Raw genomic sequence first — 20,343 nt, forward strand, 5'->3', positions numbered from 1 at the left:
AATAAAATATCTGGGCTTATATATTTCCCCCAAATTTTAATATTGTGCCTTGCCCATGGGGATGCTACAAAAATGTTTGTCAAATTCAGATAGATCATAGCTTCATGAATAATAAGAATTATGGGAGGATTTCAGGAAGTTGCAAGAATATCTGAGGGATTTTTGGGGTGCCAACTCTCCCTCCTTAAGGAGAAATCATCATTTATTTGTTCCTGGAGTCTACCCTTCGTGCAAGTACAAAATATAGCTCCAACGAGAAGAGAAGCTTTCAGACCTTTCTCATGTACTGTTAAATACAGTTTTAGGTTTGCCTACATAAGAGTATGGGCATGAATATGTTTAGCTTCTAGAATAAGACTCTGTAAATATATTGTCTGTAAATATGGTGTTCAGAATTATCCACAAACAGCTTGACATTTTGATACATTTGTTCAAGAGTGTAAGAGGATAATATAACGGATCCCTAAATCACTTCCTAATTTCCTCCAAGACTGAGTCATTTTTTTCTCCTCCCAAAAGCTCTTTGACACACATTCATATATTTCTCTGCACCATACAAGACAAAGGGAACACGGTGCTTTGGAAAGAACAGTAAGCCAGATGTCAGAAGACCTGGCTCTAATCCTGGCCACTTCTCCTCTCCCTTGCAACTCTACAGAGCCAATACCCGCCATTCAGTGCCCTAATTTCTTCATCTCATGAGGATAATAAGATGACAACAAGTAAATAATACCAGCTCTGCTGGGAGAATCAAGATCAAGGGCACTGAAGAACTTAAACAGATCTGACACACAAATCTAATGAATAAAGTCGTGACACAGTTATAATCTTGTGTTTATATATCATACTGCCTTGAAATGCTCTCAAATGATTTCATACATAGATTTTCTCCTCTCTAGCCAGTCAATAAATTCCTTGAGAGGCACACAATTTTTCTTTGTATCTGACCCAACGTTCAGTTCTCTGTGACAAACGAGAGGTCTTTAAAAAGTTACCGGGGAAATGTTTACTATGAAAAAAAAGTATGCATGGACTTCAAAATTGTTTTGTACCCAAATAAGCTCAGAGAAACTTTCAGACCTTTCTCATGTACCGTTAAATATGGTTTTAGGTTTGCCTACATCAGAGTACGGGCATGAATATGTTTCGCTTCTAGAGTAAGACTCTCATATTGTCTGTAAATATGCTGTCCTGAATTACCCATGAACTTTTCCCTTCAGATGAACACTGTCTGAAAACTTCACCAAATGTTGTTGAACCCCTTTACAAACACCTAAGTAAACTGCATAATCTATTAGGTTGTTGGAAAAATCATGATGTATTTTTCTGTTTTTTTATGCAAAAATGCTTCATCATTTTTCGGACAACCCGATACATAAGCTTCATACACCATGTTCATCCATTTGCAGTGACAGCACACTCAGAGTTGGCTGATGGGGGCTGTACATGCTGCGGGCGTAGCTCAGGCCTGTCACCTCCGCATCTCTAGCACTTATCACGGTATCTAAGTCCAGGGAAGGAGATGAGTTGTTAATGACTGCTTCATGTCTCCCTCAAATTCACATCGAAGTCCTAACTCCCAGTGTGATTTGAAAGCAGGCCCTTTAGCGAGTTAAAGTTAAATAAATTCATCAGGGTGGGGCCCTACTCTGATAGACTTGTGTCCTTGTAAGAAGAGGAAGATTCTGGAGCACATACTTATTCTCCCTTCCCCCCTGCCCCATCTCACCCTCTCTCTCAATCTTGCCACACACCACAGAAGAATGGCCATGTGAGAACACAGCCAGATGACAACCAACTACCTAAAGCCAGGAGAAGAGCTCTTAAACCAAGTCCGCCAGCATCCTGACCTGGGTCTTCCCACCTCCAGCACTATGAGAAAATGTTCTTCTGTTGTTCAGGCCATCCAGTCTATGGTATTTGTGATGGCTGCCCGAGCTAAGACACCAGTTCATGTCTGAAAATCAATTAATAAATAAAGGGAACTTTAATAAATACTTCTTAATATTACCTCCACTCGATACCCTAGAGCCTAAAAAGCCAATCTTTGATTTTGCTTAAATTGGTTTTAGGAAAATTCTCCAGAATCATCCAAACATTGTAATAGCACAGCCATCCAATAGGCATGTGATTTTCCATCCTCTTTTCTCAGTGAGCACAAGCAGTTCTTATTCAAAGGTCTGGTTAAGAGGATTAGACTCAGAGAATGGGGGTGGTAAGGAACAAAACAGTTACTGGCCAGAAAGGTAGGAAAACGGCACTTTTTATAAAAACTTCTTGAACCTAACTTTAACATTTTTTAATGAACGTCATAGTTGTACATTTTTTTGTGGAGTACAATGTGATTTTTTCCGTATAAGACTACAATGTGTAATGGCTGAATCATGGCAGTTAGCCTACACACGACCTCAAGCGTTCATCATCATGCTGTATTAGGGACGTTCAAAATTCTCTTTTATAGTGATTGTGAGAAACACAAGTTGTTGTGAACTACATTCACCCTAGTATATTTTATAACACTACAAATTGTCCCTCCTCGCTGTAATTTTGTTTCTGTTCATTCAATATCACTCTATCTTCCATCATCCCCCCACCCTCCCAGCCTCTAGAAAACTGTACTATTAATTATTCAGAGGACAGGACATTCTGTACATGTAAACAGTCAAGGTAAAATATGAATAAAGAGCTTCTGTGTAGAAGAACTATAAACCCTGGCAGGAACCACTGAGCTGCAGTAGCGAAGAGGCCTCCTGCTGGGGGCTGCGATGGAAAAAGTGACCTCAGAGAGGAATTCAGAAGTGCTCAGAAAGAGATGAAAAATCATGAAGTTTTGGTTAAATCATTCGGTTTCCAGTTTATGAAAGTGTACAGCTGTTTTGGTCAAGAAAATAAAGATTACATGAACTTTGCAGGAGATTACCTTTCTACTCTAACTGTACCCCAGAGTTCTAGAGTACCTTTGCCCTTTCGTTCTACACAAGAAACCTATGGTGTTTAGGAATACATTCTTTTGAAGAGGCCCAGGCAAATGAGGCAGAATTAGTCTAGAGCTATTTAACTTAGATTATCCAACATTTCACTGAGCCACCTTGACACAGAGAGCAACCTGATCATGGACTCCTGGAAAAAGAGGATAAATGATCCCAGAGAGAAATCCTCACATGCTCTCTCCTTCTTGTCCCAAGGTAGAGAGGGGATGCCTTTTATGGAAAAGTTTATGTCTGCTTTTACAGCAACTTATGAGGGTACTGCAAAAAGTTCACAAAAAATGTAATTAAAATACGAGTTTGTGGGACCAGGAGTTAGCATAATGGCTACGTTGCTGGACTCCCACGTAGTCGACTGCGGTTCACGTCCCGGACCCGGTGGCTTAAAACTCACGCTGGGTGCGTGTGTGTGTGCCCAAGATCCCGAGAGGAGAATGGAGGGGAAGAGATAGCGGCGTTAACCATCCCCCCTGGGGGATGATTTCTCGCTTTCTGTCTCTCTGTCTCTCTCTTTCAGGTGAGCGTACATGCCCTATAGCAAAAACAAAAAACAAAAAACAAAAAACAAAAAAAACCCACGAGTTTGTTTTGGTGCAAAAAAGTTTTTAAATCCAGGCATAATTTTTTCATAATATAAATTTCCCATAAACTTTTTGAGGATCTCCTGTATGTATTTTATCACTGATATTTAGCCAGTACAGTGAGTTTTTGGAGCTAAAGTCTCTTGCTATGTGATCTGATCCTCAAATTCATTTAATAAATTAGGCTTCTGCAAGGAAAAATGAAATGCATAATTTCCCCTGAATATGAACAAAGCTGTAGTCTAGAAGAAAACATCCTACTCCATCCACCCCTGCCCTAAATAGGCTTTTGTTTTTAAATATAGATCTACATTTTGAGCAAAGCATGAATCAAGTAACATATTTAATGTCAGCAGAATGTAATTTTAGAGACATACCACAAAGAAAAAGGGGGTGTGAACACATAACATTTATTTATATTTTTATTTATGCTATTTCCCACAGATTAAAAATAAATTTGGGGGGAACCAGCTGTTAGCGTAATGGCTATGTCGCTGGACTCCCACGTAGTCAACCGTGGTTTGCGTCCCGGACCTGGTGGCTTAAAACTCACACCAGGCGTGTGTGCATGCGTGCCCAAGATCCCGAGAGGAGAATGGAGAGGGGATTGCGGCGTGACCATCCCCTCTGGGGGGTGATTTCTCACTTTCTGCCTCTATGTCTCTGTCTGGCGAACACACGCGCCCTATAGCGAAAATCTCTCAAAAAAAAAAAAAAATTGGGGGTGACTAGCAGATGGTATGGCAGTCACGTCTCTGGATTCCCACATGGCTAACCACAGTTCGAGTCCCAGACCTAGTGGCTTGACAATCACACCAGGCATGTGTGCATGCGTGCCCAAGATGCCAGGAGGAAAACGGAGAAGGGATGGTGGCGTGGCCATCACCCCCAAGGAGTGATTTCTCACTCTTTCTCTCACTGTCTTTGTCCCTCTCTGTCTTTCTGGCAGCACTCGCCGCCCCCAAGGCAAAAACCTCTGAAAAAAAAAGAAAAAGAAAAATTTCTAAGAGTACCTCTTCTCAGGCTGACTCTTACCAGTTGGAAATGCTTATCTAGCAGTGCCCTCTAGTGTCCAAATGGGTCATTTTAGTCTGCCTTGAGGCAAAAAACAAGCCACTAACTCATATAATCAAGCGAAGTCTATAACATTCATTCGTTATTCACCAAATTTTTTTTTGAGAGGTTTTTGCTATAGGGCACATGTGCTCGCCAGACAGACAGAGAGATACATGGAGACAGAAAGTGAGAAATCACCCCCCAGAGGGGATGGTCACGCCGCAATCCCTTCTCCTCCATTCTCCTCTTGGGATCTTGGGCACACACGCACACGTGCCAGGCGTGAGTTCTAAGCCACCGGGTCCGGGACACGAACCGCGGTTGACTACGTGGGAATCCAGCGACATAGCCATTACGCTAACTGCTGGTTCCCCATTCACCAAATATTTATTGAGCGTCTACTGCATGCCAGTTACTGTGGAATGTGACAGGATACAAAGATGAATTTTTTAAAAAGACATGGTTTCTTGTTCAGTTCTTCAAAGGTGCCCATAGTCAAGGAGTCTAACAGGGAAACTCAATTGCACAATTACTTAATCAAATAAACCCCTTACATAGCTTTTCACAATGACAGAAACAGCTGGGTTGCCTCCTTTTCAGGTTGTTGACTGTTATTCATGTTGGCAGGTAGCTGGCTGGCTTTGGACAGAATAAGTTGGGTCAAGTTCAGAGAGAATATTCTTGAGGATCTTTTTATTGTTTTGTTTTTGTTTGTGTTTGTGTTTGTTTTTGTTTTTGTCCTAGGGTGCACAGTAGAATTGAGTCCCGAAGATCTGAGATAGTGCCTTCCACATTCAACCCCAAAAGACACTCCAGGCTTGCACTTAGTAAGGGCCTACTGGTCACTGGTTTCACACACAAAGCTGACATTCATTAAGCCTTACGTTTCATTCTGAAAATGTAGATTGTTTCTCTAGCACTGTGAGGAAAGGCCTCAAAAGGAACCAAAATCAAGACATTGAGAATTTATCATAAACTGCTTTAGGACTCTCAGATCTGCAAGTTGCCCCCTAGAGTCCCAGTAACCCATGTTGTTCTGAATAGCTGTAACTTAAATTTTCCTGGGGAAGCAGAGAGAGTCTGAAGGAGCTACAAAGACCTTTAATCAGGCATAAAAGTGAAATTCGAACATCATCAAAGGGAAGGAGCCCAGCATGACAGACCAAGAAGGATCTTCTAGACCACTCTGTTATGTTCCCAGTGTTGTATGTTTCCATTCTTGTTTTTGCTGTTTCCTAGAACAGTTAGCCATGAAACCCTGTATGGAAGACATATGCCTTGCTTCTGACTAGTAAAATATAACAATGGTGAAAGGATGTGCATTTGAAAAAAAATTGCCAGAGGGCATGTATGCTTGCTAGAAAGTGAGCGAGAAAGAGAGAAAAGGGAAGTGAGAAAGCAACTCCCCCTTGGAGAATGGTCACACCACAGTCCCTTCCCCATTTCTCCCTTGTTTTGGGATGGCACGCTTCCCAAGTCACTGGGTCAGGGACTGATCCATGCAGTTGGTCATGTGGGATCCAGGGACCTTACCACCATGCCACAGACTGGTCCAGAACATGCATTTTTTTTTTTTTTCTTGAGAGGTTTTCACTATAGGGCGCATGCACTCGCCAGAAAGACAGAGAGAGACAGAGAGACAGAAAGCAAGAAATCACCCCCCAGGGGCGATGGCCATGCTGCAATCCCTTCTCCTCCATTCTCCTCTCGGGATCTTGGGCACACAGGCACACATGCCCGGCATGAGTTTTAAGCCACCAGGTCCGGGACACGAACCGCGGTCAACTACATGGGAGTCCAGTGACATAGCCATTATGCTAACTGCTGGTCCCAGAACATGCATTTTTATATTACATAAGAGCCTAAGTAAGGTACAGGCCAGCAGGTGACAAAATGGTTAAGATGCTGGATTTCCCGCATAACTGACCGCAGTTCAAGTACTAGACTTGGTGGCTTGAAAATCACAACAAATAAATAGATTAATTAATTAGTTTTTAAAAAGATTATAATGTTCACCTGTGGAGACTTTTCTCTTACTGGTTTTGCTAAAACAACCAGTCATGCTGGGAAGGGCCATGTGGCAGAGTTGACAGTGGCCTTTTGCCAACCGTTTGGGAATGGAAGCCCTCCTAAGGAATGAAGGCTGCTAACACTCATATGAGTGGTGAAGCAGACCACCCCCTGGTCAAGCCTCAGATGAGCCTGCAGCCTGGGCCAACACCCTGAACGCAGCCTCAGAGAGCGCCCAACTGACCCACGCCAGATGCCTTACCCACAAAAATCACAGGATAGCAAATGTGTGCTAATATTACTATGCAATGATAGACAACTAGCCCAGATTTCAAGACACTACTTCATTTTTAAATGTTTTTTATTATAAAAGTAATACAAATAAGAAAAAACAAAATGCCAAAGAAAAAGTCATCCTACTAGAATCACAGTTAGTAGTTCACTTTGTCATCATCTTTTTATTATACGCTTAGTATATTATCTTGTGGCCAGGATCACACCCATTCATATACCTTTGTAGCGTGCATTTTAAAACTTAATATAACATTTTCTCATGCTTTTCATAATATTCATTATGAATTCTTAATGAGCACACAATGTACCACTTATATATATTTATTTATTGACTACTTCCCTAAACCAGAGGATGGCAAACTATGGTCTCACATTTGTAAATAAAGTTTTATTGGAACAAAATAAAATGTATTGTTTACATGTTGCCCATTTATCTACATCCTGTATATAGCTGCCTTCACGCTATAGAGAGCAGTGCTGACAAGCTCTGACAGAGACATTCTGGCCTGCAAAGACTGAAGCATTTCTGACCCTCTATAGGGAACGTTTGCTGACTCTTGTCCTAAATTTTTAAGTGGTTCCTAATTTGGGCTTTTAAAAGTAATACTATATTTGTACATATCAAGCTTCATACTTTGGACAGTTTAATTAAGAGATATTAACAAAAGCAGAAAAACTGGTCTAGTGAAGACACTGTTCCAGCTGACACTGCCCCATACTATCCCTGTGATACTCCAGCTATGACGTACAGGACTGGAGAGTGAGGGACAGCACAGTACTCCTGCAGGCAGTGCTTCTCTGGTCCCTAATCATCTAGACATGTACGTTTACACATTGGAGGAACATTTTTTCACTTTTGATGTAAAATCAACTAAAGAGGGAAGTAATGGTAATTGCAGGAAAATCAAATGAAAGAAATCTTTCACTGGGGATGAAAAAGCAGACAGAGGGACCAGCAGTTAGTGTAATGGCTATGTCGCTGGACTCCCATGTAGTCGACCATGGTTTGAGCCCCGGACCTGGCGGCTTAAACTCACGCAGGGCACATGTGTGTGCGTGCCCAAGATCCCGAGGGGAGAATGGAGGAGAAGGGATTGCGGCATGGCCATCCCCACTGGGGGGTGATTTCTCGCTTTCTGTCTCTCTGTCTCTGTCTTTCTGGCAAGTGCACATGCCCTATAGCAATTGTTTACATGTTGCCCATTTATCTACATCCTGTATATAGCTGCCTTCACGCTATAGAGAGCAGTGCTGACAAGCTCTGACAGAGACATTCTGGCCTGCAAAGACTGAAGCATTTCTGACCCTCTATAGGGAACGTTTGCTGACTCTTGTCCTAAATTTTTAAGTGGTTCCTAATTTGGGCTTTTAAAAGTAATACTATATTTGTACATATCAAGCTTCATACTTTGGACAGTTTAATTAAGAGATATTAACAAAAGCAGAAAAACTGGTCTAGTGAAGACACTGTTCCAGCTGACACTGCCCCATACTATCCCTGTGATACTCCAGCTATGACGTACAGGACTGGAGAGTGAGGGACAGCACAGTACTCCTGCAGGCAGTGCTTCTCTGGTCCCTAATCATCTAGACATGTACGTTTACACATTGGAGGAACATTTTTTCACTTTTGATGTAAAATCAACTAAAGAGGGAAGTAATGGTAATTGCAGGAAAATCAAATGAAAGAAATCTTTCACTGGGGATGAAAAAGCAGACAGAGGGACCAGCAGTTAGTGTAATGGCTATGTCGCTGGACTCCCATGTAGTCGACCATGGTTTGAGCCCCGGACCTGGCGGCTTAAACTCACGCAGGGCACATGTGTGTGCGTGCCCAAGATCCCGAGGGGAGAATGGAGGAGAAGGGATTGCGGCATGGCCATCCCCACTGGGGGGTGATTTCTCGCTTTCTGTCTCTCTGTCTCTGTCTTTCTGGCAAGTGCACATGCCCTATAGCAAAAACCTCTTAAAAAAAATAAAGAAAGAAAAAGCAGACAGAAATAAACTCTACAGGTGTCATGCTGTGTATGAAATGTCATTGCAGGCTAGCTGAAACTGCTGAAAGGCAGAGAGTGAAGGGAGGGACGGCAGTGGCACTGTCCACAATGGGCTAGGAGCAGCAGCAATGAGGCAGTTCCAAGTGTGGGGTGACGGAAGCAGCTGGCACCACCCCAAACACATCCTAGGCACAAACCTCTGTGCAGCCATAGCTGAACTGCCTCCACATAAAGGCGTTCTAGAGCAACCACTCTACAGTTTTGAACAACAACAAAAATTCTTCTATCTGGCAAAGTTTTATTCCTCGGAAAGAAAACTTACGGAATGGGACCAGCTAAGTCATCCTTGACTATCTCTGAGATAAAAGATGAAGCAGACGGATGAGTCTCAAAAGCAATCATACGAATAAAATGAGCATCAGGAAGTATAGATATCATCTTCTAAGGGAAATATTCTGGAACATAAAAAAAAATCAGGATGGACCTTTGTGCTAATAAATAATATAATTTAAAAACAAAATTACAAACACATTTAATGTAATTATCCCACCCATGCCAACAAACTATATAAAGAAATATATAACACATTTATTTAATTAAAATATTTCTGTCACTATATCAACCAATTTGACATTTTCTAAAGAAGTGTTCTTTGGGTTAAAATTATTATTAGCTTTTACATCCCACCACAGTTACTGACTGAATAATCAAATTCATGATGACTTCATGAAATACTTGGGGAAACTATGAAATACTCCACAGAGTGAGAGAATCAAATTTTATTTGCAAAAATAACTAAGAGCATATTATTTTGAATAAAATGAATATCAAACCATTTTTTTCCTTAAGTATTCCACATGGGAGGGAAGCAGCAAGTCTATGAATGATCTGAGTCACCATCAGTCATAATTTCCCTCTTTTTTTCACTGTTCGGTGTTAGTTACCTAGAAACTAACCTGAGGGTCTGGCAGCATAAATCCATCAGTAAGTTTATAGTAGACTATTGTTGAATCGGACTCCACTATGGCCAGAGTGAAAGACATGGGCAACTCCGGATCAGCTTGCAATTTTCGAGATGCCTTCAAGATCTCCCTTATCCTGAAAATAAAGTCACAATACATTGAGAAGTCACAATCACTCAGTTAATGATAAGATCAAATATAATTAATGATAAGGTCAAATACTATAAAATCTTGGGAAGAGAAAGGCAATTACATCGTACCCCTAATGCTGAATAAACAAATGCCTGAAGGCCCAAAAATAAACATTCGAAGCTGTCTTCTCACAGAAAATCCTGCAAATCTGGGCTATTTATTGACTTTCGGTCCTTCTCAAAAGCATTCACCCATTCTCTCTCATATTTCAAAGACTCAAACTATATTTTGGAAACTAAAAATGGAAAGAGTACTTAATTCATCTAAATTGACTAAGGGCCCTGGTGCTAACTTTCTAAATTTTCAATTAGATATCTTAGAGGAACAACTGGTATTCAGGTTTTTTTTTTTTTTAAGTGGATTATGATAAACCTTTTCCCTACGTTTTACATGGAGTTAATAATTACTGCCTTGGGACCAGCAGGTAGTGTGGTGGTTAAGGGTACTGAACTACTGCATGGCCAAAAGCAGTTCAAGTCCCGGACATGGTGGCTTGCTTTCTCACTTTCCCCCCGCCTCTCTCTGTCCCTCTCTGGTCAAATCAAAATAAATAAATAAATAAATAAGGTTAAATAAAATAATTCTTTTTTATTTGAGAGATTTTTGCTATAGGGCACGTGCGCTCGCCAGAAAGTGAGAAATCACCCACAGGGGGGATGGCCAAGCCGCAATCCCTTCTCCTCTATTCTTCTCTCAGGATCCTGGGCTCTCACACACACATGCTCAGTGTGAGTTCAAGCCACTGGGTCCGGGACTTGAACCGTGGTCGACTACATGGGAATCCAACAACATAGTCATTACGCCAACTGCTGGCCCCAAATAAAATAATTGTTTAAAAAGAAATAATCACTGCCTTTGGTTCAGTAGTGGGTATATGCTGCTGAGATGCTGCTACATGGAGGCTGGGGCCACGTGGAAGGGCAGGGTACAGATCCAGGCTCAACCTAAACAGGCCAGGCATAGTGGTAACTATACCCTAGTTCGCTGGGAAGCTGAACTAGGAAATTCACTGGTGATATCCTGTCAAAAATCAGTACCTAGGGGCTGACAGATGGTGTGGTGATTAAGGCACTAGACTCCCACATGGCTGACTGCAGTTTGAGTCCCAGACCTGGCAACTGACTTTCTTACTCTCCTTCTCTCTGGTCAAGTAATAATAGTAATAATAATAAATAAAATTTCAAAAATAATTTCTTAAAAAAAAAAAAACAGTATCTTCCTCTCCTTTTCCCTCTTCCCCCCTCTCTCCTTCATAAGTAAAAGTAAATAAACTTTTAAAAGCCCATTCCCTTTTAATAATAATAATCACTACCTTTAAACAGGTATATAGTAGTCTGTCGACTCATAATTTGCCCAGGCTTCCCCTATTGCAATAAAGTTCTTTCAATGTTAGGGGTTTGGTTTTGTTTTGTTTTTGGCAGGAGAATGATGCTAATAAAGATAAGGTACAATGGTCATCTGTTAAGTTTCCCACATATCAGAATTATTAGACCTGAGATATATTTATGGTTTTCAACATTCTGACACTTCATAAAAGCTAAGAGAAAAATACATTAAGAAATAAAAAATACAGGAGCTGGCAGGTGGCATAGTGGTTAAAGGCACAGGACTCCCATGTGGCTGACTGCAATTTGATTTCTAGACCTGGTGGCTTGCTCTCTCACTTTCTCTTTCTCTCTCTCTCTGGTCAAATTAAAAAAAATAATAACAATAACAAATGAAATTAAATAAATAAGTTATTATTTAAAATTTTTAAAATAAAAAATTTTAAAGAATACATAAAGAAAATATATAAAGAAATAAAACTTATCTTCTTTTATTTTTATTTTGGTAATGTTGGGATGCCAGATTGTTTGGTATAAAAAATCTACCCAATCTAATATCTAGGTCTTCAAAGCACTATTCGCTTTTGTTTACCACAAACTAAAAAGCCTTATTACCTTTTTAATAAAGCCTGTGTTCAATAATTCAGTAAAATGTAGCCTCCTGAGGAGCTTTCTTAAAAAGACACATAAAAAATGATCGGTTGTTTTTTTCATTAAGCTAACCAATTCTGCAGAAATTGGAAAAAGATGTACTAGCATATTAACATTCTACAACTGAATACATAAACAACGTGACACTATATTCTCTTACTAAAGGATAGTATGCCCCCTTAAGATCTATTCCAATCCTAAGTGAAAATTCTATGGAACGTTTTTACCTAGCCTATTAGCTACGGAGTCTATGCAGAATCTAGGAAAGTCTCCACTTCTTAATATTCTTACTACAATATCACAATGCTCTTTAAAAATCTATAGTAGAAAGTAGAGATTTTAAGAGGGATTTAAAACAGCAATATTTCTGGAAACACTGGAACTATTCCTGTTAAAATGTCACTAATCAGGGACCAGCAGTTAGCATAATGGCTATGTCACTGGACTCCCATGTAGTCGACCACGGTTTGCGTCCTGGACCCAGTGGCTTAAAACTCACGCCGGGCGCGTGTGCATGTGTGCCCAAGATCCCAAGAGGAGAACGGAGGAGAAGGGATTGCGGAGTGGCCATCTCCCCTGGGGGGTGACTTCTCGCTTTCTGTTTCTCTGTCTGCAAGTGCATGTGCCCTATAGTAAAAAAAAAAAAAAAAAAAAAAAAAAAAAAAAAAAAAACAAACACTCAAAAACAGCAATATTTCTGGAAACACTGGAACTATTCCTGTTAAAATGTCACTAATCAGGGACCAGCAGTTAGCATAATGGCTATGTCACTGGACTCCCATGTAGTCGACCACGGTTTGCGTCCTGGACCCAGTGGCTTAAAACTCACGCCGGGCGCGTGTGCATGTGTGCCCAAGATCCCAAGAGGAGAACGGAGGAGAAGGGATTGCGGAGTGGCCATCTCCCCTGGGGGGTGACTTCTCGCTTTCTGTTTCTCTGTCTGCAAGTGCATGTGCCCTATAGTAAAAAAAAAAAAAAGAAAAAAAAAGAAAAAGAAAGTCACTAATCACTGTACAATATGTTCTAGAGTGATAACTGGTTTGTTCAAACATCAGTCACAAAAGGCTGCTTACCTACTACCTGTCACTGAAATTCACACAGGAATGTAATGATCTGAGAAGAGAATGTGTTTCTTAGTTTGTTTCCTTAGAGTCAAACCAGTCCCATGATAGCTTTGGCCCAGCTCCAGTGGTTCAGGTGGCAGGGTGCCAGTGCCAGAGACAGCTGCATGGGAGGCCCAGGATCAGATCCTGGACCAACCTTAACAGGTCAGAACCCCTGGCACTCCTCTGCAATCCTCTCTACCTGGGAGGCTGGGGAGGAGGAGCATGGCAATGGCCACTTTAGCAAGTTTCTCTATTTCTCTCTCCCACTTCTCATTTAAAAACAAAAACACCTCAGCCACGGTGGAACATGCTATTAAGATACCATTACTTGGAGGCTGAGGCCACATCGAAGGCTTGGGTTGGTTCTTGGCCCAACCTAAACAGGCTCAACCTACAGGCGTGAGTCCACAGACCTAGCTAGCTGGGAGCCTGGGGCAGGAGGATTTTGATCCTGACATGGCGAGACCCTGTAAAACAATCAGTCTTTCTCTCTCATAGATAAATTAACTAACTAACTAACTTTAAAATTTACTTTGAAAGAGTTAAGTCAACAACATGGTAATACTTGAGCTTTCAAATCTAAGGATCAGGCAACATCTACTGAATAAATAAAATCCATCTTTCAGGCAAAGTCTTCGCTGCTTTTCAAGAATCAGCAAAACATCTTCTTCTCTTTCAAATCTTTCTGATCACCAATCCCCAACCTCAAACAAAGCTGTACATTATCCCCTGCAGCAGAACCTGTGTAAGCCCTTATTACTATAGTCACTGTATCATACGTATATATGTTTTCCAGTGGATTATGACCATTTTCAGGGAGAAACCTTTTTTTAACTTAAAAATGTTCAATACATAGTAGAGAAAGGTTTCCATACGGCTATAATTAAGCCTTCAGTTATACAAACTTTTAAATGTTTAAGACATATTTTTCTAAAATGTATTACACAACTCTATTACACTAAACGAAAGTTCAATTTGCCTAGACAGCTCAGGATCATCAGTTCTGACACTTAGCATTTATAGAGTTGTAGATGGTGTGGCAGTAGGGACCAAAGTAGAGCCAAGAACTTATTTCGTGAAAGTAGCTTACATTTCCTGCTTTTTTGTTTCATTGCTTTACCACTTGTCTCTATGCCAGGACTTGGAGAACTATGGTTGCCTGTCTTCTCATGATCCATGGTATCTTTAAATGGTACTTTTTTGGGTTTGTTTTGAGAGATTTTTGTTATAGGGCATGTGTGCTCACCAGAGAGATAGAGACAGACAGATAGACAGAGTGAGAAATCACTCCCCCCCCCCCCCCCCAGGGGGATGGCCACACCACAATCCCTTCTCTTCCATTCTCCTCTTGGGGTTTTGGGCACATACACACACGCACCTGGTATGAGTTTAAGCCAGGTCCAGATCTCAAACCATAGTCAACTACATGGGAGTCCAGCAACATAACCATTACACCCTCTGCTAGTCCCTTACTTGCTATCTATAGCAAGATTCAAGCTGCCAGGTCTGGGACTTGAACCACCATTGATCATGTGGGGGTCCATTGTCTTAATCTCTATGCCACCTGCTACCCTTCCCCCCCCCCCTTTTTAGAGACTTTGGCTATAAGATGGTGAGCTTGCTGGAGTGACATAGTGAGATGAAGGGACAAAAAGTGAGAAATCACCCCCCAAGGGGATGGCCATGCCATAAGCCCTTCTCCATTACCCTCCTGGGATTTTGGGTACACCTGCACATGTGCCTGGCATGAGTTTCAAGTTGCAGTGTCCAGGACTCAATTCACAGTCTACCACATGGGAGTCTGGTGCCTCTACCACTATGCCACCTGATGGCCCCAAGTGGTACACTTTTTTCTTTTCTTTTTTTTTTTTTTGAGAGAGATTTTTGCTATAGGCCACATACACTCACCGAAGAGACAGATAGACAGAAAGTGAGGATCACCCCGCAGGGGGAATGGCCACACTGCCACTCCTTCTCCTCCAGTGTCCTCTTGGGAGCTCGCACACCCACACACACACACACACACACACACACACACACACACACACCCAGTGTGAGTTTCAGGCCTCTGGGACTAGGACTTAAACTGCGGTTGGCCATGTAGGAGTCCAGCGATGTAACCAATACACCATCTGCTGGTTAAAATGGTACACTTTCAATGGTACATTTTATGTAGGTACTTAACGCACTTTGGTTTCGCCATTTGGGTCACAAAGACTAAAATATTTATGATCTGGCTCTTTAAGGGAAAATATGTGCTGACTCCTATTCTGTACTATGAAAAAGGTTAGGAATTTTATGATAAAGCCCAACCTTTGTGGGAGGCTGATGTAATCGGCAGCTTACTAAACCACAGTCTGGAAGAAAATGGCTAACAGTGAGTTCAGATCTCCAGTTCAGCCAGTCTAAGACACACGGGACACTCCAGGGCATGCTTAAGATCTGATAAGCTAGAGGGCTGTGGGAAGAGGACTGTGACATGATCAGACCCTGATGAATGTGCTCTTTCTTTCACTCTCTTTTTCACATGTGTGCCATGTGTTTTCTATCCTGAATTTAAAAAAATAATCCTTTTATCTCATTTATAATAGTTAAAAGATTAATTTTTACAGATTAGTTTCATATTTTACATAAAGTCCCCATCATGATGTATACTTTATATATTTTTTCAACAGAGAACTACATTTTTTTGGTCTGTTAAGTGTTTCTTCCTTTTGCACCTCACACCCACTCTCTGCCACTCAGTCTATACCACCCACTCTCCCTTCCCTTACAGTCTCTGGTATCTACACTCATCCTATCTACTATCATATTTTCAGATCTTTCCATTTCTGTCATAGTATGTGGGCATCCAGTACAAATTGAGTAGGGATATACAGTGTGTATCTTTCAAAGGCTGGCTCACTTAGCTCAACATTAAGTCTTCTATATTCATTCACTTTGAATCAAACAATGGGGTATCATTGTCTTTTTAAATTTTATTTAATTTTATTTACTATTATTTTTTAATTTGATGAGAGAAAGAGAGAGAGAGAGAGAGAAAGAGATAAAGTGAGAGAGCAAGCCACAAGGTCCAAGATTTGACCTGTGGTCAGTCATGTGGAAGTCCAGCACCTTAACCACCACACCACCTGCCAGCCCTGTCACTGTTTCTTATAGCTGAGTAATATTCCATAGTATACATGTGGCACAGTTTTTCAACCCATTCATCAGTTTTTGGAAACTTAGGTTGGTTCCATGTTTTAGCAATTGTGAATAATGCTGCAATAAACATGGATGTGCAGGTGTCTTTCTACTGAATGTTTCCCTATCTTTTGAGTAAATATCATCAAGGAGTGGTATTACTGTATCATATGGTAGTTCTATTTGTAGGTTTCTGAGGAAAAAGCCTATATATTGTTTTCCACAGAGGTTTAACCAATTTATACTCCCACCAACAGTGTAAGAGGCTTCCCTTTTCACCACAGCCTCACCAACACTTGCTGGTTTGCTTTTGGTGATGGTGGTGTTTTTTTCCCCTTGATCCTACCTTTCTAACTGCAGTTAAATGGTATCTCATTGTGGTTTTAATTTGCATTTCCCTTATGACAAGAGACTTTGAACATTTTTCATATTCCTTTTGGCTATTCATAAGCCTTCCTTGGAGAACTATTTCATTAATTTGTCCATTTTGAATTGGATTATTCATATTTTTATGAGTAAGCTTCTTGAGTTCCCTATATATTATGGATATCAATCCCTAGTCTAAGGAATCATTTGCAAATATTTCCTCCCATCCAGGAGGTTGTCCTATCACTCTAATTACTGTTTTTACTTCTGTGAGGAAGTTTTTTAGCTTGATGTAACCCTACTTGTTTATTTTGGAGATTATTGCCTGTGTTTTAGTTTTGTTTACGAAATCTTTGCCTACGCCAATGTCTTCAAGAATTTACCCAATATTTTCTACTAGTAGTTCTATAGTTTGAGCCTTTACATTTAAATTTCTGATCCAGTTTGAGTTGATTCTTGTTAATGATGAGAGATAGGGATCCAGTTTAATTATTCTGCAGGTGGATATCCAGCTCTTCCAGCACCATTTACTGAAAAGACATTCTTTTCTCCACTGCAGTCTTATACCCTTTGTCAAAGATGAGTCAGCTGTACTATTTAGGGTTTATTTCTGGATTCTTTATTCTGACTCCATGGGCCTATGTGTCTATTTTTGTACCAGTACCATGCTATTTTGATTATCACTGCTTTGTAATATATTTTGAAATCAGGTAGCAAGACATCTATTTTATTCTTTTTGTACAGTATTGCCAAGGCAATACTGAGTCTTTTATGATTCCATACAAATTTTATAATTGTTTTTTCTACTTCTGTGTAGGATATCACTGACAACTGGATCAGAATGACATTCAGTATGTAAATTAATTTGGGTAAAACTGACATTTTGATTATACTGAGTCTTCTAATCCAAGAACATAGATGTCTTTCCATTTGTTGGTGTCAAAGTCAATTTCTTCTTTCAGTTTTTCATAATTCTTCTTGTAGAATTATTTCGCCTCTTTAGTTAAGTTTATTCTTAGGTATCTTATTTGTTTAATGACGAGCATAAATGGGACTACTTTCTTCAATTCTGTCTTGGACTGTTCGCTGTTGGTGTATAAAAATGTTATAGATTTTTGTATATTGACTTTGTACCCTGCTACTTTACTGAATTCATTTATCACTTCTAGGAGTTTTTTCATGGATTTCTTTGGATTTTCTATGTATACAATCATAGCACTTCCAAATAGGGGTAGTTTAACTTCTTTTTCTATCTGAATGTCCTTTATTTTGTTCTCTTGTCTGATTGCAATGGCTAAGACTTCCAGTACTATGCTGAAACAGAATGGAGAAAATGGGCAACCTTGTCTTATTTCAGTTTTTAATGAGAAAGCTTTTAGCTTTTTCCCATTCAATATGATGTTAGCAATGAACCTGTCGTCTACGGCTTTTATCGTGTTGAAGAATGTCCCTTCTACCCCTGTTTTGCTGAGAATCTTGATCATGAAGGAATGTGAACACAAACTTTAAAGGAACTAAATTTCAGTGAGAAATGAGCCCTTCTCAGGTGAGCAGAGTCCACCCACCATCCATTTCCGTACCTGAGGGTAACTGCTAAGTGTGGACACAGTGGCTGGAAGAGTAACAGGCAACTTCACTAGGACAAGGAGAAACTATAATAGCACATAAGGAGAAATAGCTGTGAGGAGCTCACACAGTGGACTGGAATCCTGAAGGACACCAATCCCTCAGCTCACCAATTCTCCCAATTCTCTTCTGTCTTTAAACAACATGAAAAGTTGAAGAAGGGGCTGGAGGTGCCAAGCAAGCTGTTATCAAAAATCCATGCTGAAGAGAGGGGCCCAATTCTATTTTAAAGTTTTCTAAAACCAGAAGAAAACTGAGATAGCTGGCCTGCAACTCAGTCCTGATCACCACCACCCCTGATTACACTGACTAAATCAGTCCCTTTTCTACTTGCCAGATATAGGGAAGAATGAGTCTTTGAGGGCAGTGAGTAGTATTCAAATCAATCTCCTATACACAATGTCTGAGGTACAGTGAAAAATTCTAAGCAATGTGAAGAGCATGAAATTGTATCTAAAAGTAAAGAGAAAAAAGTAAATGTAAGAAGATTTTCAGAAAACTAAAGTTGTTGAAAATTTCAAATGCTGAAATTAACAGCTAAAGATTTTAAGATAACTATCACAAATATGTTATACTATCAAGGAAAACAGACAAAATGAGTGACAAGATAAACAATTTAAGCAGAAAAATGGAAATTCTAATATAAAAGTGGGCATTCTAATATAAAATAATATATTAAAGTATTGAATTGGCTCAGTGGTAAGCGAGAGGTGGCAGAAAAAAGTGCTAGCAAACTTGAAAACAGGCCACAAGAAACCAAATTGAAATATAAGAAGAAAAAAATAATTCGGGACCAGCAGTTGGCATAATGGCTTTGTCGCTGGACTCCCATGTAGTAGACCGCGGTTCAAGTCCTGGACCCGGTGGCTTAAACTCATGCTGTGGACATGTGTGTGTGTGCCCAAGATCCCGAGAGGAGAATGGAGGAGAAGGGATTGAGGTGTGGCCATCCCCCCTGAGGGGGGGTGATTTCTCACTTTCTGTTTCTCTCTTTCTGGAGAGCGCATACGCCCTTTAGCAAAAACCTCTCAAAAAAAATAATTCAAAAATACAAATAAGACCTTTGGTATAATTTAGGGACACATTCGGAGAGAGGCCCTAAGTGAGGTGTGGGGACATGTTCTGAGCAAACCCCACCTGTCCCTTTGGGCTTTGGCAGAACTTTGCAACTTGTCCTTTCCTTGACTGCAGGCAGAACAGAGGGTGGAAATTGCTAGGGGCATTCCAACAGACACATCTGATGGAATTCAGGAAACATCTTGACCCCCAATTAGCAAAGTCCAATCTTTGCTCTGTCTCTGTAAGCTTCTTTGTCCTTCTCCAGGCTTGGTGGTGCCCACCCTATGGTGAGATTCTTTAGCCTTATGTATTTTCCCCACACCTGCAGCCAGACTTCTCTCCATTAGAACAGAAGATAATGGGATTTCCCCTTGATGGGATTATCGCCAAGGGATACACCTAGCCCAGCATGTCTAAGCCCTTATAGGTTTGTTACCTGCTTCTTATTGTCTGTTAATACATCAACATATCTATGGAATGTCATGAAATACACATATGTAGTATCACTTTGCCCTATAAATAAAGGTGCCCAGTTTGTCTTGGTGGCACAAATTGCTTGGGCTACCTAGGTTCAGGCTGCCTGTGTCCACTGCTATTCTGTCGCTCTGTCTCTTTCTTCCCATTTCCCCTTAGATGGAGCCAAGTCCGGGGTGGATGCTAACAATATAACATTATATAAGTTTAATATATGTGTAATTGGAATTACAGAAGGAAAACAAAGAACTATATAAAAGAAATAGCTAAGAATTTTCTAAAATTGATGTCTCTGAATCTAAAGTATGTCTTTTATAGATAGCATATAGTTGGATCTTGTTTTTTTATTCAGTCTGTCAATCTCTGCCCTTTAATTGGAATGTTTAGTCCATTCATATTTAAAATTAGTACTGAGATGGTAGACTTATGTCTGCCATTTAGCAATTTGTTTTCTATATATCGCCTCTTTTCTGT

The 20,343-nt window shown here is 40.4% G+C and overlaps 1 protein-coding gene across 1 annotated transcript in view; it reads right to left on the reverse strand.

Moving 5' to 3' along the window:
- Positions 1-9,139: 9,139 nt before the first annotated feature.
- Positions 9,140-20,343, reverse strand: part of TSEN15 (tRNA splicing endonuclease subunit 15) — a 34,156-nt gene continuing 22,952 nt past the window's right edge. The window contains exons 4-5 of the mRNA XM_006143869.2: positions 9,882-10,023; positions 9,140-9,380 (exon numbers count right to left, since the gene is read on the reverse strand). Coding sequence (XP_006143931.1) covers positions 9,360-9,380; positions 9,882-10,023 — 163 coding nt within the window. The 3' untranslated portion in view covers positions 9,140-9,359. The remainder of the gene's footprint in view (positions 9,381-9,881; positions 10,024-20,343) is intronic.

Source organism: Tupaia chinensis, unplaced genomic scaffold (genome assembly GCF_000334495.1).
Source record: "Tupaia chinensis unplaced genomic scaffold, TupChi_1.0 Scaffold000112_1, whole genome shotgun sequence".
In the NCBI taxonomy this organism is placed as follows: domain Eukaryota; kingdom Metazoa; phylum Chordata; class Mammalia; order Scandentia; family Tupaiidae; genus Tupaia; species Tupaia belangeri.